Source organism: Eubalaena glacialis, chromosome 4, assembly GCF_028564815.1.
Source record: "Eubalaena glacialis isolate mEubGla1 chromosome 4, mEubGla1.1.hap2.+ XY, whole genome shotgun sequence".
NCBI lineage: Eukaryota > Metazoa > Chordata > Mammalia > Artiodactyla > Balaenidae > Eubalaena > Eubalaena glacialis.
In genome coordinates this window covers 110856141-110874621 of record NC_083719.1, presented here as the reverse complement: position 1 = coordinate 110874621, position 18481 = coordinate 110856141, and the positions used below count along the sequence as shown (strand labels likewise).

At 36.4% G+C, this 18481-nt stretch overlaps 1 protein-coding gene and 1 pseudogene across 4 annotated transcripts in view; both read right to left on the bottom strand.

Moving 5' to 3' along the window:
• RAD50 (RAD50 double strand break repair protein) overlaps positions 1–18481 on the bottom strand; it is a 244957-nt gene that overhangs the window by 53644 nt on the left and 172832 nt on the right. For all 4 annotated transcript variants that reach the window (XM_061189584.1, XM_061189587.1, XM_061189585.1 and 1 more), the window contains 11 exons: positions 16733–16861; positions 16335–16500; positions 14734–14927; positions 14105–14311; positions 12869–13051; positions 11742–11899; positions 8570–8745; positions 7842–8079; positions 4566–4755; positions 3996–4122; positions 3385–3578 (listed from right to left, as the gene is read on the bottom strand). In XM_061189584.1, the coding sequence (XP_061045567.1) occupies positions 3385–3578; positions 3996–4122; positions 4566–4755; positions 7842–8079; positions 8570–8745; positions 11742–11899; positions 12869–13051; positions 14105–14311; positions 14734–14927; positions 16335–16500; positions 16733–16861 (1962 nt within the window). The remainder of the gene's footprint in view (positions 1–3384; positions 3579–3995; positions 4123–4565; positions 4756–7841; positions 8080–8569; positions 8746–11741; positions 11900–12868; positions 13052–14104; positions 14312–14733; positions 14928–16334; positions 16501–16732; positions 16862–18481) is intronic.
• Positions 1027–3316, bottom strand: LOC133089529 (regulatory solute carrier protein family 1 member 1-like; annotated as a pseudogene).

Here is an 18481-nt window from a genome sequence, read left to right as displayed (position 1 = left end):
CCACTGACTTGATTCTTAATCTACACCATGTACTCCCAATTATATGAGCATGTGGCTTCAGGTATAAATTTTCATGAGTTTGTAGGGGCCCATATCAGCTCTGTGTGACTGAAGAATAGGAAAGCTCTTTCAGTCCAGGTCTTTCTTTTACAGATGGAAATATGATCATAAAAGAACTTTTTTTTTTTTTTTCAATTATTCCTCCATTTTCTGTTACAACCGATGAATCATAATACACAGAGCACTAAGTATGATTCCAAACACAAAACCATGTGATCAAGTTTGTAAACCAAAAATTGAGTTAACAAGCCATACCTTGCCTTCAGCACAGACACAGTCAAATTATAAAGTTTATCTGCTTTTAGCTGCATGGGTAGTGGGATTTCTCATGACTTCTGCTTTTTAAAGTATTCACTCTCATTCTAAAATGGTATGCTATACACAAAACCATCAGTTTTATTCCAGAATACATCATCTTAATAATAAAAAGCTTTTGTATGCACGTACTGCCGATACATTTAAAAAGGCCCAAATTTTAACAAAAGATTAGACAAGTTCATCAGACAAGAGATCATAAATTATTTTGGCTGAAAAAAAAATCTTTAAAAAAAAATACAGCTCAGGGCTTCCCTGGTGGCGCAGTGGTTGAGAATCTGCCTGCCAATGCAGGGGACACGGGTTCGAGCCCTGGTCTGGGAAGATCCCACATGCCGCGGAGCAACTAGGCCCGTGAGCCACAGTTACTGAGCCTGCGTGTCTGGAGCCTGTGCTCCGCAACAAGAGAGGCCGCGATAATGAGAGGCCCACGCACCGCGATGAAGAGTGGCCCCCACTTGCCGCAACTAGAGATAGCCTTCGCACAGAAACGAAGACCCAACACAACCATAAATATAAATAAATAAATGCCCAGCACATTTTAATTGCTTAATAAAGCTGTTATTATTAAAAAAAAAATACAGCTCAACATTCTGCTTGCAGGTTTCTACAGCGAGTGTGTGTGTGTGTGTGTAGATAATATAGCTTTTTTTAAGGGAATGGAGTATGGTCTAGTCCACTTTTCCATGGTTGTGTAGGAAGTACAGTGTTCTTTCCTAGCAAACAAGAAGTGCAAGGTCTGCATTTCCACCAACTCGATGCAAAGTCCCAAGAGCTTCCTGCAAAGTAAAGCTGGCATGGAGGATCCAATCAATGTCTGCAGCAGGAAAAATTAATGGTGCTAGAAAGGAGGGACTTGATGATGGGTGGCTGGTAGGTGGTTCAAATTCTAGAAGTGGCCCTGCAGCTTCAGAACAGACATTTTCTATGGTCTCAGGCCTGTGTGCCCTGACCCAGATCTTTAACCAATATGAAACTGGATGACAAGGACTCAGTTTGCTCAGAAGTCTGATTGAGTGCATCCTCCTTACCTGCTAAAAGTCTGGGTGAAATTTCTACACCAAAGGTGCAATGTTGATTAGTTGATTAGAAGTTTCAGCTGAGGCTAGAGTGACAGAACTGCTCTCATTTATTGACTCCTTAGACTTGGGGACACCTTCCTTATCAGTACTAACAGGCCATCACCTAGACGCCTGAAGTTAATATTTTCTACATCTTCTACTCTAGTGTCAGCTGAAGTGTCTGTTAATTCTTCCGTCTTCACTGATACAGATATGGCCTGATGAAAGGAGACCTGTTCACTCTGGGTAGCTGTAAGATGCTCATTTTGGGTCCATCTTTCAGAAAGGTCCTTAATACCTGTTTGGCCCTCAGTTACTGTCTTTGATTGACAGAAAACTTCTTCAGATGTGTTTTCTGAAGCTGGTTTACTACTAATGACCAAAAGTTCATGAAGTTCCTTTAAGGCTGCTGTTATAGATGAGCAAGATTCCTCTGCTGACTCTACAGAGGGCTGACAACTGCCACAGAGACTTATGAGAAGGGGCAATTCCCATATTCCTTACTTGTTCCAGACATTTCAACATTACTTTCTGGAAGCTGTAAATCCTCAGTGGAAATGGAATTTTAAAGGAAGGGTTACATTTTGATGTTTCTACTTCCATCAAGGGATTATCCAAGGTGAGGTAAGATGCACCGACGTTCCTGACATTGGTATTCTGACTGCCTGCTGAATTAATAAGCACAGCAACTAGGGACTGTTCAACTATATCTACTTCCATAAGTGTTTCTGAATTTGAGCAGCCAAAGCATCCTGAAGGTAGAATATTTTTCTCTGTACCCGAAAGGTCCACAGTCTGCTGTAGCCTGTCTCGATCGTAAAGGAACTTTTGATCTTAAGCTTAGTTTGCTGAGGCTAAGTAGATATTTTATGGTAACGAAAGCATACTAGTACATTGATGTTGGTGTGCCCACACTTATTTTGGAAGGAAAGGGGTTTTCAAATAACAAAATATTTTACTAATCAGAACTCCACATCATTTGGCCTTATAACATCTCTACAGAATAAGTATACAATAACCACTGTTCAAAACCATGATCCTCAAGCACTTAAAGATCCTGAAATACCTAATGAATCCATAACGGTAGAAACAATTATTTAGTATTACTTCAATGTAGGAATATTTTATATTAGGAAGTGGTTTGGTGTGGTGGGAAGTCAAATGTCTTACACATCAGAAGACCTACCAGAAAATTAACCCTGCCTCCTACTAACTGTATGAATTTGGGCAAGTCATGGGATATCTGTAAGTCTCAATTTCTTTTCCTATAAAAAGGAGATTTAGTCACATTTATCAAAATGATACACTGAATACAAAATGAGACACTGAATGGTTTAATGTCAAAGTGCTTTATAAGCAATAAAAAATACAAATGTAAGGTAGTACATTTTATACCATACTCTAAGCCTCTGTTAATTTGTAATCGAAAAATACTTAAGAAACATTTACAGTAATTAGTAACAGATTCTAATCAGATTCTAACCAGATGTAATTGGTTGGGTCTTAGATTTGATAAATCTAGATGAGAGATGCCAAATGGGTTCCATTCCATGTGTCAACTCAGTGCCTGCTCAGTGTAGTGGGAAGTATTCCGAGACTACATCTGGAATTAAAAAGAAAAAGTGCTATGCCTGAGAGGCAGTGTCTGTCATGGATATAGGATCTGTAGATAAGACAAACCTCCCATACAAGTAGGAATCCTTATATGGAGTTAGCCAGCCACCACCAGACCACCTCCAGTAACAGGAAGTTCACTACTTAACCAGGCAGCCAGTTCTTCCTTATTATGGTCAATAAACCTTCCAGAAATTTTTACCTATTAGTAGAAGTTCTATATACCATTTTCACTTGATCCTCACAATAACCATAGTTCTGGCCATTGCCCCAATAAAGAGAATTTCACATATTTGAACTGATTTTTAAAACTAATATGTACGAATGTTTTTACCTTTATTTCTCTGTATAAGGACTGAACTTCAGTGGATAATTCCACAGTCTGCTCCTCCAGTTGCTGACGACGTTGTAAATTAGTGGATATCTGAAGTTTCTCTGATTTAAGTTCATTTGTTGTACTTTTTAGGTGCTGAATTTGTTCCTGCTGGTCCTGTATAAGCTTACGATTCAATTCAATCTTACTGGAAACTGCATGAAAACATATTGATACAGTGATTAATGTAAGGGTATAGAAAATACTATAAGCAGCCTCATTCCAGTTTTATAGGCCTCTGTGGCATTCACAAAGGCTGAGTTTCTGTGGGTCCCACCTACTGCAATAAAAATGCCACAAGAACCTGTCCAGCTCCCAAACCTGCTTGCTGTCCCCTCCTGAATAGGGCAGATATGACTGAGAAAGAGTACAGCTCATTTGTTACTCATCATTCAAAATCTGTTCTGCAAAGAAAGGAAACAGAGGAGAAGTGATGCCTTTGAGAAAAGAAACTGCATATACCATGGACTGGAAGAAAGACTGTTCTTTGTCCACGTAATAGTTATAAAATTTATGGTAAAAAGCTTATGTTGGGAATGTTGAAGTCTTTATAAGGAAACAGACTCTATTACCTGTATCTAATTTGTGTTGTTTTTCTTGTTTTTCCTGGTTTACTTGTTGAACAGTTCTATCCAAATCTAGTCCTTGGAGTTTAGCTGCTTGTTGTGCAATTTTTCTTTCAACATCCTTAAGTTCCATCTTAAGAATAAATCAAAGTTATTTCCTTTAAGAAACTTATGCCATTATCATTATTCAAAATCTTTAAGAATTAACTGCTTTTAATTACTTTTAAAAATCTAATTTGTAACTGCTCTCAGATATAATTTTAACAAATTTTAAAGGATAAAAATAAAATTAATTTTTATGATGAAATTAATTTAAATGATGTAAACAAAAGGAAGCAGACTTAAAAAGAAAAATAAACAAGACTTCTTAATTCTCAGAACTTATGGATAATAAAATCTAAACTCAGGAATATAAATAAGCTAAGCAGTTACTCCCTGAGACTACCTAAAATTCAGGATAGGGAACTCTAAACACAATCTGTACCAGAATACTAGCTACTATCTTTAATACTCACATTTCATATTCAAACCACCATGAAACAAGTTTTATTCTGCCTTAAACTGCAGTAAACTTACCTGGAACCTCTCCATAATTGTAACATCTGTCAGACACACTTTAGCACTTTCTTCCTCAGGTATGATCATACCCAAGAGTGTTTCCTGTTCTTCTATGTCATTCTTTAGGCGCTGTATGTCTCTGTTCACATTCTGCAGTTTGTTTCTTAATTCTGGTATTTCCTTCTCCTTCAAATCAATTATGCTTTGCCTTCACAGAACACACACAATTAAAAATAAGCAATCTAATGTTTTCTCATAATGAGATTGAGGTTATGTATTTTTGGCAAGAATACCACAGAAGTGATGTTGTATCCTTCTTAGGGCAACATATCAGTGGGTATATGATGTCAGTATGTTACTCTTAGTTAAGATGATGTCAACCAGATTTACCCATTGTAAAGTTACTATTTTTCTCTATGTAATCGATAAGTATCATAGGAGAAATACATTGAAGAAAATGTAAATATCCTGTTTCTCCTCAAACCTCTGTCCCCTGATTTTATAAATAGTACCTATTGACAGATCTTGAAAGCAGCAATTTTTACCGTGTTGTTTGCCAAACTGAAAGATATTTTACAAATTACCTGACCATACTCATCATAAGTGTCAAGACCATGAAAGACAAAGAAAGACTGTCAAGACAAAGAAGAACTATGGTAGACTACAAAAGCCTAAGGAGAAATAACAAGTATGTGCAATGTGGGAATCCTGAGTTGGATCCTGAAATAGACAAAGGATATTAAATAGAAAGACTGCTAAAATTCAAATATGGTTTGTAGTTTAATTAATAGAATTATACCAAAGTTAATTTCTTGATTTTGATAACCATATTATGGTTACATAAACTGTGAACATCAGGAGAAGCTGGGTGAAGGGTATATGTGAATTCTCTGTACTATTTTTGTAAATTTTCTGTAAGTCTAAAATTATTTTAAAATAAAAAAGTTTAAAAAATGATGGAAGGACAGAAGGAAGGAAGGAAAGAAAATAGGAAAGAAGGAAATAGGAAGAAAATAGGAAAGAAGGAAACCCATGTATCAATCAAATGATACATGGGTTTATGGTACAAAAGCTGTTAAACCCACTTTACTGCTGCTACTCTAGCTAATGAATTACCATCCCTATGGCAGGTACTGGCCCCACACCTATTTTTGTTGATACCTCTGAAGCAATAAAACTTGTATGTAATCTTTAAAAAAAAAAGCTATTAAGCTTATTTCAGAAAAATCCCAAATTCTTAAAATCAAATTAGTATAATAAATTAAATTGGTTTCTAATGGGAGCCTTATAATAAACCAGAAACTCAAAGATTAGCTCTTAGATACTGTTATTACTTAATGATTTTTTTAAAGTCCATACTATGACCAAGAAACGCCAACCTGAATTGATCTGAGTGACAGAGACCTGTAATTTTTTATACCAGAGCAATGAAAAAATTCCCTGAATAAATATGAACATATTCAGATTATGAATAATTCATGCTCACATTACTTCCCAGTGTTATAGACCAGAAGTTGCTCTTAAGTTATGTACCCAGTACCTAGAAAGTGACAAAGCTATGATAGCCTAAGGACAGTCAAGCACTCACTTGACTGGGACATTTTTGCGGAGAACTATAAGCATCCATTCAATTTTAACCCCATTTTTACATTTTCACACACACAGAAAAACCCCTTATTGATGTGGTCCAGGTTTTGGTGCCTTCTTTTCTGATGATTACCTAAGATGCTAAAATAAGTATTCTAAGAAACAGTAAAGATATTTCCTGAGAGAATGGTTACTGAGCTCTAGTAGAGTTTTCTCTTTTGTTTGTAAATTTTTCAGAAACTCAATTTTGTGACAGCATTCTTTTTCCAAGGGAATTTTATGTAAAAGGGACCAACACAGATACAGTATTGAAAAACACCTGTGGGAAAAATACTGAGTTTTTATTTAAATGAGGTGTTATAAAAAATGAACCCAAGTCAGTACTAAGAAAAATGATAAACAGGTACATTTTCAGCTGAAATTTCATTCATGATGGTATGGGACATGCTGGAAGGGACATGCTATCACTTCCGTTGTATTTTATTGGTTACACAGACCAATCCTGGAACAGGAGAGAAGACTAATACAAGAGTGTGAATACCAGGAGGCAGGGATCATTGGGGACCATCTTAGAGGCTGGCTACCACAAAGCACATCTTCTTGCATCTTCCCTTCCTTCTTTTCCTTAAACTCCTCTTCAGTTTTCCAGGACAACATACCCTCCGGGTTTTTTTGCTTCCAGAGTTTGTCTCACTTTCATCCAATGTATTAACATTAGATTAATTTTCCTAAAACACATCTTTCATTAAATGTCTTAGGATGGTCCCCATCACCTAATAGAGCTATAACTAGGCCTGAACATAATTGTAGCTCTATCTTCCCTACTTATGTGAATCAATCACTACAAATAAGTTCTCAAACTCCAGAAAATGTTTCTACTGCAGCACAGGTCTTACTCTCCTACCCTTTACACACACCCTCTCCCCTTTCCTCCTCTTAAATAAGTCAAACCACCTTCCCTATGCTTTACATCCCTCCTCCTACCCTGTTCTCAAAATCCTATTCTCATTCTGTAGTCCACTGGTTTCTCTCTTCCTAATTAATGCATTTGTTTGAACCAATTAAGTACTTTATTAAGCCCAGCTTTTTACGTCTAATTCTGAGAGCTTTTCTCCTTACATAGACCATCAGCTCCATGAAGGTCATATCTTATTGGTCTCTGTGACGATCTTTGTGCTCTGGGAGACACCAAGGCAATCATCACATACTTTCTGACTTGATTTTATTTATAAATAGAAAATCATCTGAACTTCTTATACAAGCAAGGGAAAAATAAACAATAGAAATCATCTATGATTCATTCTTTCTGGAAGTGAGAAAAACATAAAAGTATAGTTTAAAATTTGTCTCTTGAGGGGAGCTTTCCGGTACTTTAATGCTTTGCTGGGTTTAGAAAGTGACACATAGTTATAAAATCTATCAAAATTTCTGCCCTCAAGCCAAGTCTCAGGAATGAAACAAACATACACAAATTAAAGATTATATCTACCCTGTGACTAGTTTAAGAAACAAGCTTATCTTGAAACAAAATAATTCTTTCTTATCACATAAATAACATGAGATGAGCATACTGGCTTAGAATCCTGACTTTAACCTTTATTCATTCAACTCTTGCTTACTGAATACCTACCATATGTTAGACAGTGGAATAGGTACCTCTTACAGTGCTGCTGTACAAGTACAGTAATGGTAAATCCCTTTTCTCACCTCATGGGCACTAGTCCCAGCATTTCATCACGCCGCTTTTCTTTTTTCTTTAGCTCTGATTCTGTTGACTTGAGCTTATCTGGAGCAAGCCTCAGCTTAGACTGCAAATCACTGATGACTTCTTGTAATTCAGCTTCTGTCTGAAAAACTCTCTGACAGACAGGGCAACATGACTGGTCTTCATCCGTTAGCTGAGTAATGAATTGGGAGTAAACTGCCGTAGCTCCAGCCAGCATGGCTATTTAAAAAAATATATATATACTCCCAGTGAAAAGAATATAAAATATAGTTTTGTCAACATGGTTATATCCTTTTCTGTAAATACATGATTATTCTTCTTGCTTCATAAACACACAATGAAAGAAATCAAAATTCTGATATTTAAATCTTCCCAAGGGCACAATACATACAGATTTGTAGAAATTATTTTCTGGTAACACACAAGTATAATAAAACTTTTAGAGCTTGTTATGTGCCAGAAACTATAATCTCATTTACTCCTCCCTAAACCCTACACGTGGTAGGCAATTATTAATGAATCTGAAGTACAGAAAGGTTTCGATAACTTGCCCAAAGTCACACAGCAAGTAGGTTGTAGAACCAGAACTGAAACTTAAGCCACCGAGCTCCAGAACCAAGTTTAAAAATCTCCCATCCTTAATAGTTACCTGTGAACGAAAATTCAAAAACATCAAAATGCCTTTTCTAATATAAAGTAGGTAACCTACCTCGTTGTTTTGAGGATTTTTCAATTTCTTCTTTAAGCCTGTCTAAGTCACTTTCAAAATCCTGGCTACCACAAACATCAAACAGTTTGTCTTCATAGCTGGACAACTTCTCTTCCTTCCTTTTTAGCTCATTATTTATATGATTTTTATTTTGCTCAGCTGAAGCCAGTTCCTTGCTAAAATAAGAACAAATATGGATTACAATTTTAAAACATGAGAAATGAAAAGTGTGAGAAGGTAGATCCAAGACAAACTCTGCCAGAAAATATTACAAAGGTCTGCTGTGACCAAGCACTTTTTTTTTAGAAGTCATGGCAACAGTCCACTACTGCCTGAATCTACCCCTAGCACATGGACTCGCCCTGGTCATATGCCTGCTCCCAGAAAAATGTGTACAGACAAAACCCTGCTTGGTTTTGCGGGGGTTCATGGTCTTAGATCTTGGGTTAAGAGCCTCAGCAAGGAGAATATGCGTGCCAGATCTGGAGGGAAGAGAAAAAAAGGAGAACATTCTCCTAACTCTGTGTGGACCCTTTCACAACTGTACTTCCTTTCTCTCCTGTAAAAACTTTTCCTTTGTTCCCTCCTTGTTGCTGTCATCTACTTACAACCTGATCATTCACTGCCTCTCATTCATCAAAGACTTTGCTCACTAGTACAATTTATTTCCACTCCAACTCTTAAATATAATCGTAGCCAGCCTCCATGCCCACACAGATCAGGGGTTTTCAATTTACAGGTTTTGATGCATTAGGCAAGTCATATAATCAATTCAATGCATTATATTCAGCATATTTTGAAAAGTTAAGCATAATATGTAGAATATATTGGAGTAGATTGTGCGTGGTTAGGATAGGTACTATTTTAAGAAATTTGTTTCAGATAAATGTGTGTGAGTGCACATGTGCCTCATCTTGATACTTCCCATTGTGAGTCACAGTAAATTTGGAAAAAAAATAACATGTAGATGATGCTCTCACCATCTTAGCCACTGAGCATTGCTCATTACGGTCACTATCTCAGCAGCACCAAACACGGTTGAACCCCTCCTTGAAAGACTATTTTCTCAAGGCAACCCAGACATCACTCCTGTCTTGTTCTCACCCTGGCTCCTGGGGCACTGACTTTGCTTGCTCCTCTTCCTTTGCTTGTCAACAGTTTAAACGTTGGTGTTTTCCAGGAGTCTGACTACAATTTTTTCTCTTCTCTTTGAATAACTCCTTCAGGTTGACATGACCTAATGACTCCAATTATCGCTTACAAAGCAACAACTTCCAATCTTCTGAACTTCAAACTCCAGTATTCTACTCCCTAACAGACATTTCCACAAGAAACACAAATTTAACATGGTCAAATCCACTATCTTCCTCAAAAATATGTGTGGAATTTTTGACCCTCTTATCTAAGTACCACTCAAGGTGATATTTGAAAAAACTGACCACTTTTTTAAATTGTGGGAAAAACATAAAATTTAACATCTTAACCATTTTTAACTGTACAGCACAGTAGTGTTAACTATATGCACATTGTTGTGCAACAGATCTCTAAAACTTTTTCATCTTGCAAAACTAAAACTCTATACCCACTGAACAACTCCCCCCCCATCCCCCTCCGCCCCGGTCCCCTGGCTACTCTGAACCTCCATTCTACATACTTTCTAAGAGTTCGACATCTTTGGATACTTCACATAAGTGGAACCAAACAGTACTTGTCTTTTTGTTCCTAGCTTACTTCACTTTAATATCCTCAAGCATAATATCCTCAAGGTTCATCAAGTCATAGCATATGAGAGGATTTCTTTCTTTTTCAAAGATAAATAATATTCCATTATACATACACCAATTTTTCTTTATCCATTCATCCATCATTTAGGTTGCTTCCACCTCTTGGCTATTGTGAATAATGCTGCAGTGAACATGGATTAGCAAATACCTCTTTGAGATCATGTTTTCAATTCGTTTGAATATATACTCAGAAGTGGAATTGCTGGATCATCTGGTTATTCTTTTCCTAAATTTTTGAAGAACCTCCACAGGTTTTCTACAGTAACTGCACCATTTTACACTCCCACTAATAGTGCACGGGGTTCCAATTTCTCAACATCCTCACCAACACTTGTTATTTTGGTTTTTTTTCAACTTTTTATTTTATTTTTAAATTGAAGTATAGTTGATTTACAATGTTGTGTCAGTTTCAGGTATACAGCAAAGTGATTCAGTTATATTATTCTTTTTCAGATTCTTTTCCATTATAGCTTATTATAACACACTACTATATTTTCTGTTTTTTTTGATAATGGTCATCCTAAGTGGTATGAAGTAATATCACTGTGGTTTTGATTTGCATTTCCTTGATGATTAGCATCATCTTGAGCATCTTTTCATATGCTTGTTGACCATTTGTATATATTCTTTGGAGAAATGTCTATTCAAGTCCTCTGCCCGTTTTCTTAAAAAAAAATTTATTTATTTATTTATTTGGTTGTGCCGGGTCTTAGTTGCAGTAGGCGGGCTCCCTGGCTGTGGCATGCGAACTCTTAGTTGTGGGATCTAGTTCCCTAAGCAGGGATCGAACCAGGGCCCCCTGCGTTGGGAGCTCAGAGTCCCAACCACTGCACTACCAGGGAGGTCCCTCTGCCCACTTTTTTAATCCGGGTATTTGTTTTTTTATTATTGAGTTGTATGAGTTCTTTACATATTCTGGATACTAACCCCTTATCAGATACATAATTTGCAAATGTTTTCTCCCATTCTGTTGACTGCCTTTTCCCTGTTGATCGTTCCCTTTGCTGTGCAGCAGTTTTTAAGTATGATATAGTCCCATTTGTCTATTTTTGCTTCTGCTGCCTGTGCTTTTGGTGTCATATCCAAGAAATCATTGCCAATTTCAATACAATGAAATTTTCCTCTATGTTATCTTCTAGGAGTTTTATAGTTTCAGGTCTCATTTTTTATAAAGGAATATTTTAATCCTCTCACTTAGTTCTGCAAACTTTCAAGGAACAAGAAGCTCAACTCACTGTTACCACTTTATTAATTTGTAAAATATAGGAAAATCAAAGTCAATTAATAAGACATACCACTTCATGACAATAAATGATTTCAAAACAATTAAAAGTGAAAGCATGAAATAAGAGACTTCTACTACATCTTCAAATGTTGTAACTACTTACTTCAATTTGGCAAGTCTGTCCCTGGTCTGATTAATTTCTTTTGATTTACTATGAAGCCAGTCTTCAAGCTGTTTTTTGTTGGGAAAATATCCTAACAATGAAGTTAATTCATCACTGTGCCTAGATTTTATTTTTCTGATTTGTTCATCTTTGTCAGCCTATAGGAAAAAAAAAATTGTTTAAAAATAAAGCTCAATATCTCCACATTATATAAAGAAAAAAAATAAATTTTAGATTGATTACAGTCCTAGGCTTAAAAAATAAAACTACAGGGCTTCCCTGGTGGCGCAGTGGTTGAGAACCTGCCTGCCAATGCAGGGGACACGGGTTCGAGCCCTGGTCTGGGAGGATCCCACATGCCGCGGAGCAACTGGGCCCGTGAGCCACAACTACTGAGCCTGCGCGTCTGGAGCCTGTGCTCCACAACAAGAGAGGCCATGATAGTGAGAGGCCCGCGCACCGCGATGAAGAGTGATCCCCGCTTGCCACAACTCGGGAAAGCCCTCGCACAGAAACGAAGACCCAACACAGCCAAAAATAAATAAATAAATAATAAAAATAAAGGAATTCCTTTAAAAAAAAAAAAAGGAAATATTAAAAAAATAAATAAATAAATAAAACTACAAAAATGCAAGAAGAAAATATAAAATTTCTTCTTCTTTTTTTTAAAATTTTGGCCATGCCACACGGCTTGAGGAATATCTCAGCGCCCCGACCAGAGACTGAACCCGGGCCATGGCAGTGAAAGCACCAAATCCTAACCACTAGGCCACCAAGGAACTCCTGAAAATTTCTTAAACTCTTAAAGTGGGGATGGACTTTCTAAGCCATTAGAGAAAAGAATAACAAGTCTGATGATATAAAAATTAAAACTTCTGTATGGTATATGATAAAAATTAACAGCAATGTACATGTGTGTGTTTGTATGTATACACTTCTGTATTATTATTTTTTTGTAATTAGAAAACAGTTTTTAAACTTGAAAGTCTATTTTATACTAAGTTCACTTAACCCCTAAAATAAAAAGCCAATATCAACTAAATACTTCACAGTGTAATGATTATGAATGTAAGATAAGCTATTTTAAATACCAGAAAGTATAATTAGAACAAAAAGAAAGGTCATACTTTGTCTTTGGTCAGCATCTCCATCTGGGTACGTGTTGCTGTATGATGATTTAACTGCTCCATCTCCTGGTCCAATTTACGCAGGGTCCTGTCTAGATCTGCTTTCTCATTTTGAAGGCTTATTACTTCTGTTTTTAGAGTTTCTACATTGCTGTTTTTCTCAGCTTTGCTTAGCTCACGTTCCTTAATAATTCAAATAAATGAACAGGTTTATATGTGTTGTGTTAAAATAATGACAAAGTGTATTAGAAATCAGCTACTCCTCAGGATGGTCAAAATATTACTGTTTGATTTTATCCAACAACAGAAAAAGCAGAAGGCATAAAATTTTTAAGAAAGATCTTATAAAGTTACCTTACTATTTTATAACAGTAGAGACTTAGTAAATAAATCTGGAAGAGTCAAATAGGAGGGAAAAATGAAAATTAGTGCAAAATTAAGAAAAATATGCTTAAGTATACAGTTTAGTGACTCTTCAATCAATAACTAAGCATTTATCAAGTAGCCATGTAACTCACTACATTGCCTGGCATATAGAAACTAAAAATAGTGTGATGTGGTCCCTGAACAGTATCTCTCCATCACAACAGGACAATATTGTGCTAAACTGACAAAAATGTATGCTAGATGTTAAGTTTGGGAGTAAATAGAAATGTTTAAATTATCAAGATGGGACCTGAAAGTGGCATTTGCCAAGCTTTAGGATGCTTATTTTGGTAATGGAGGTGTGAAGGAAGGGAAGAGATTAGAAACAAAGAAGAAATTTTGGAAATTTATGAAAGGAAGAGGTGGGCTAAGAAAGTTTCTACCACAGAAAAAGTGATAACACAGCAATAATCATATAAAATCTGTAGTGTGTGGAACCTAGAGGGAAAATACTTTTTTTTTTAAACTTAGGTAAGTGGTTCTCAACCAAGGTACTCATAAGAATCACCCAGTTCTGTTTTGAACACATTTCTATGCCCCACTCTTAGAGATTTTTATTTGGAAGGTTTAAGGTCTAAGCATAAGTTTGTTTTTTTTTAAGCTTCCTTAGATGATTCTAATTTTCAATCCACCAGGTTCCAGGAGCAGAGTTGAGTCATTAAGATATTCAGATAAATTCGTTTTACGTGAGATTGATAGACAATGTTGACATTTTTATTAAAATGCCATAATCTTAGAATTAGCGAAAGATAAAATACTTCTAAATATCTTACACTTTAAAATTATTAGATTACTCAAATAGTATCTTACAGCTTTTGTGAGCTCCTGGTCCAGTTCAAGAATCCTGTCTGAAGATCCTTCCAACTGCTGTAATTCATACTTCACATTTTTCAGCTCATTCTGCTTCTTAGTTAGGATTTCTGATTTTAGCTCAATTATTCTTCCCAGTCCAGTTTTCTCATCCCTTATCTCATCTATCTGTTTTCGTTTCAGAGTCTCTTTTTCTGCAAAGTCGTTCTAAATACATAATGAGAAGCATGAGCATTAACAATTTTTTCAGTAAAAACTTCATTAAGAAAAAGTTTCTTTGATGTAAAAGTAACACATGCACTCTGAGGAAAATATAGAAAAGCATAAAAAAATATAATGATCATAACCCAGAGATAATCATTATTAACTTCGAGCAAACTTTTTCTTTACAATTAGCTTTAAAAAGAAATTTTACTTAAAATCAAATAAAAAACATAGGTCTATATCTTCTTTGTACTTTTATACTTATAAACTTTTAAAAGATTTGCTTCCATAAAGGTTTTATTCTATCTCATAGCAAATTTTATCCTAACACTAATCCAAAAATATGACAAAATAAGGTCAATCCAAAAATTAAAACAATTCAACTAGACAATCTGATACAAACAAAAGAAAATAACAGTATTTACCATCAGTAGCCTGGCGGTTTCTGCTTCCTTTTCTTGCCTCTCTCTCACAAGTTTGTGAAAATTTTTTATCTGTCTCTCACTGAATGGTCCATGCTCAAAGCCATCCAATTCTAGTTGTGTTGCCAAAGACTGAATTAATGAATCTCTAGCTCGCATATGTTCTTGATGACGATCTGCTTGTAGCTGTAGACGACCTTTAAAAAACACAATCATAGTAATTCTTTTATCAGCTGATTTTTTAAAAAATAAAAGAGCAAGATCTCTTACATCCTTTGCTCAGTTTCCCCCAATGATAACTATTGTATTGAGATGTAGTAAGAAATACATATTTGGTTTTTGCCTTCAGCTCCTGGTACAGAACTCCAAAAACGCTTAGAATTTCTCAGTGATGGGGTGAGAGGAGTATCTTTTGTTATTCATTATAAGTCCCTTTCAACTGTACCTGAGTTTATTCTAATGAGGTGACTCCTGGAGAATGGGACCCGGTCGTCAGAGGAATCAGCTCTGTGATCAGAGTAGGAAGTTTCAGTACCCACCCCTCGCATTTCTGGGGAGGGGCTGAAGTCTGAGTTCAATCACCAATGGCCAATGACTTAATTAATCATGTCTACATGATTACTTCCATAAAAACCCTAAGCAATGGCATTCAAAGAGCTTCCAGGTTGGTGAATACTACATGAAGGTGCTGGGAAAGTCGTGCACGTGGAGAAGGCATGAAAGCTCAATGTCCCTCCCCCATACCTTACCCTATGCATCTCTTCCATCTGGGTGTTCCTGACCTATATCCTTAATAAACTGGTAATAGTAAGTGCTTCCCTGAGTTCTAGGAGCTGTTATAGAAAATTACTGAACCTGAGAAAAGGGTTGTGGGAACCCCTGATTTATAGCTAGTGGTCAGAAGTACAGGTGCCAGACAACCTGGGACTTGGGATTGGCAGCTGAAGTGGAGTGGGAGACAGTCTCATGGGACTGAGCCCTTAATCTGTGGGGTCTATGCTAACTCCAGACAGGGAGCGTCAGAACTGAATTAAATTACAGGACACTTAGTTGGTGTTCACTGAGAATTGGAGAATTGCTTGGTGTGGAAAAACCCACACACACCTGGCATCAGAACTGTTGTTAAGTAGAAAAATAGTGTTTTCTTTTAGTAATTTGCAAAATTATAGTATATCACAACCAGGATACTGACACTGATACAATCCATCAATCTTATTCTTATTTCCCCAGTTTTACTCATATCTGTGTGTGTATTAAGTCCTACATAATTTTATCAACTGTGTTGGTTCTTATATCCACCATGACAGCCAAGATACTGAACAGTTCCAACACCATAAGAACCCCTCTTGTTTTTTTTAAAACCATAACCACATTAACCTTCCTCCTGCTCTTCCTCCTACTGGGTAACCCTGACCATCACTAATCTGTTCTACATTTCTAAAATTTTGGCATTTCAAAATGTCATATAAAGTGGAAACATACTATATATAATCTTTTGAGACTGACTTTTTTCACTCAGCATAATTCCCTGGAGATTTGTCATTCATGCAAAAAATGCGTAATATTGTAATAGGGAAAAAGACCAAGTAAACACTGTCTCTTACCCTGTTCAACAAGTAGTTCTGATTTTTCTTGATTGAGAAGCCTAGATACTTTATTTAATTTTTCCACTTCACGCTGACATTCTACCAGTCTCCTTTCTTTCTCGCTTACTGTTCTCTGGTGATTGTGATATAAATCATTTAGCTGCTCATCAGACCCTTGAAAAACCTGTGTAGAACCAAAATAAAGAGCTTTAATGTATAACAAGGTATCAGTCTGAGGTACAAAATATGAACCAAAGCTTATTCAATATCCTTCTTTCTAACATAAACATGGAAGTAACACAAACATCAAGATTTGTATGTTTGTTTCAAAATATGACTGTCAAAATGGAATCAAATGAGGTTCATTACAATAATCTCAAAATTCTGAAGTAAAACAAAATTCTACCACCACAAACCTTTTCCATTTTCTGTTCCAGTTCACTATTATCTTTTTCCATTTGCTTCTTTCGGCTATCCAAAGCTTTAATTTCATTGTCGAGTCTCATTATTTTAGAGAGATTTTGTTCAATTTCTTTTAGACGATTCTGAAAATAAACAAACACCCTATATAAACAGAATTCACTATAGTTTCCACTGCAAATAACCAAAGATAAATAACATGTCCCAGGACCAGGCACTTAGTAAAAGTGATCTCATTTAACGGTAACACTGCTATAAAGGAAGCACTGAGAAACTGAGAATCAGAGACATTAAGTAACTTGTCCAACTCCTTACAGCTAGTAAAGAAAAGCAGGAATTTAACTCCCTTCTAACTCCAAAGCCCATCCCCTGTCCTCAACAGCTCCCACAAAAGTCATTCATTCATTGGGTACTTGGAGCCACATTATGTAAAGTACCATATTTTAAGAACTTAATCCTTGGAACTTCCCTGGTGGCACAGTGGTTAAGAATCTGCCTGCCAATGCAGGGGACACGGGTTCAAGTCCTGGTCCGGAAAGATCCCACATGCCGTGAAGCAACTAAGCCCATGTGCCACAACTACTGAGCCTGTGCTCTAGAGCCCGTGAGTCACAACTGCTGACCCTGTGTGCCTGGAGCCTGTGCTCCCCAACAGGAGAGGCCACCGCAATGAGAAGTGCACGCACTGCAACAAAGAGTAGCCCCCGCTCACCGCAACTAGAGAAAGCCTACGAGCAGCAACGAAGACCCAACACAGCCAAAAATAAAAAAAATTTTAAAAAACAGAACTTAATCCTTAAAAGGCTAACTATTTAATTTATTAAAAGAGAAACTAGAACTACTGAGTGGACTGGAAACTCATGGTACATCACAAGTGAAAATGTGACAAATGATCTCAGTGGCTTGCTTCCAGGGACAGCTGGTTGCCTCATCTCCTAGGAATATGAGTGACCTGGCTCAGAGTCTTCCCTCCTTGGATACTCTTCTGGTGTTTGCCTCTACAATTCCAAGGCTGACCAACTCCTTTTCTAAGACATTTTTAGAACCTAATTTTTAAACTAACACATTATTACAGATATCAATTGTAAGCTTTCATGGCTGCACCAAAATGCATCCTCAACTTCAATGTCATTTGATAAATTATACTAATACCATATCTTATGATTTGTATATTAATAGGCAACACGTTATCACCACAGAAACTTTACTTTGTTCACCAATGCTTCCTCAGCACATGTAACAAGTGTTCAGTATGTTAGCTGAGAGATTTGAAAAAAAAATTTTTACCAATAATAACAGTCATAGCTATCATTGATCAAATGCCTGCTATATTGCAGACACTGTACTAGGTGCTGCCATACATTCCCTCTAATCATTATGACACTACAGGCAAACCTCAGAGATATACTGGGTTCAGTTCCAGACCACTGCAATAAATTGATTATTGCAATAAAGCAAGTCACACAATTTTTTGGCTTCACAGTGCATATAAAAGTTGTTTACACTATACTGTAGAAGTGTGCAATAGTATTATGTCTTAAAAAAAAAATGTTCATATTTTGATCTCTTCCCATGAATCACGAATGTTCTTAATGGCATCTAGAATGGTGAATCCTTTCCAGGAGGTTTTCAATTTACCCAGATCCATCACTGGAATTACTATCTATGGCAGCTATAGCCTTACGAAATATATTTCTTAAAAAGACTTAAAAGTCAAAATGACTTCTTGATCCATGGGCTGCAGA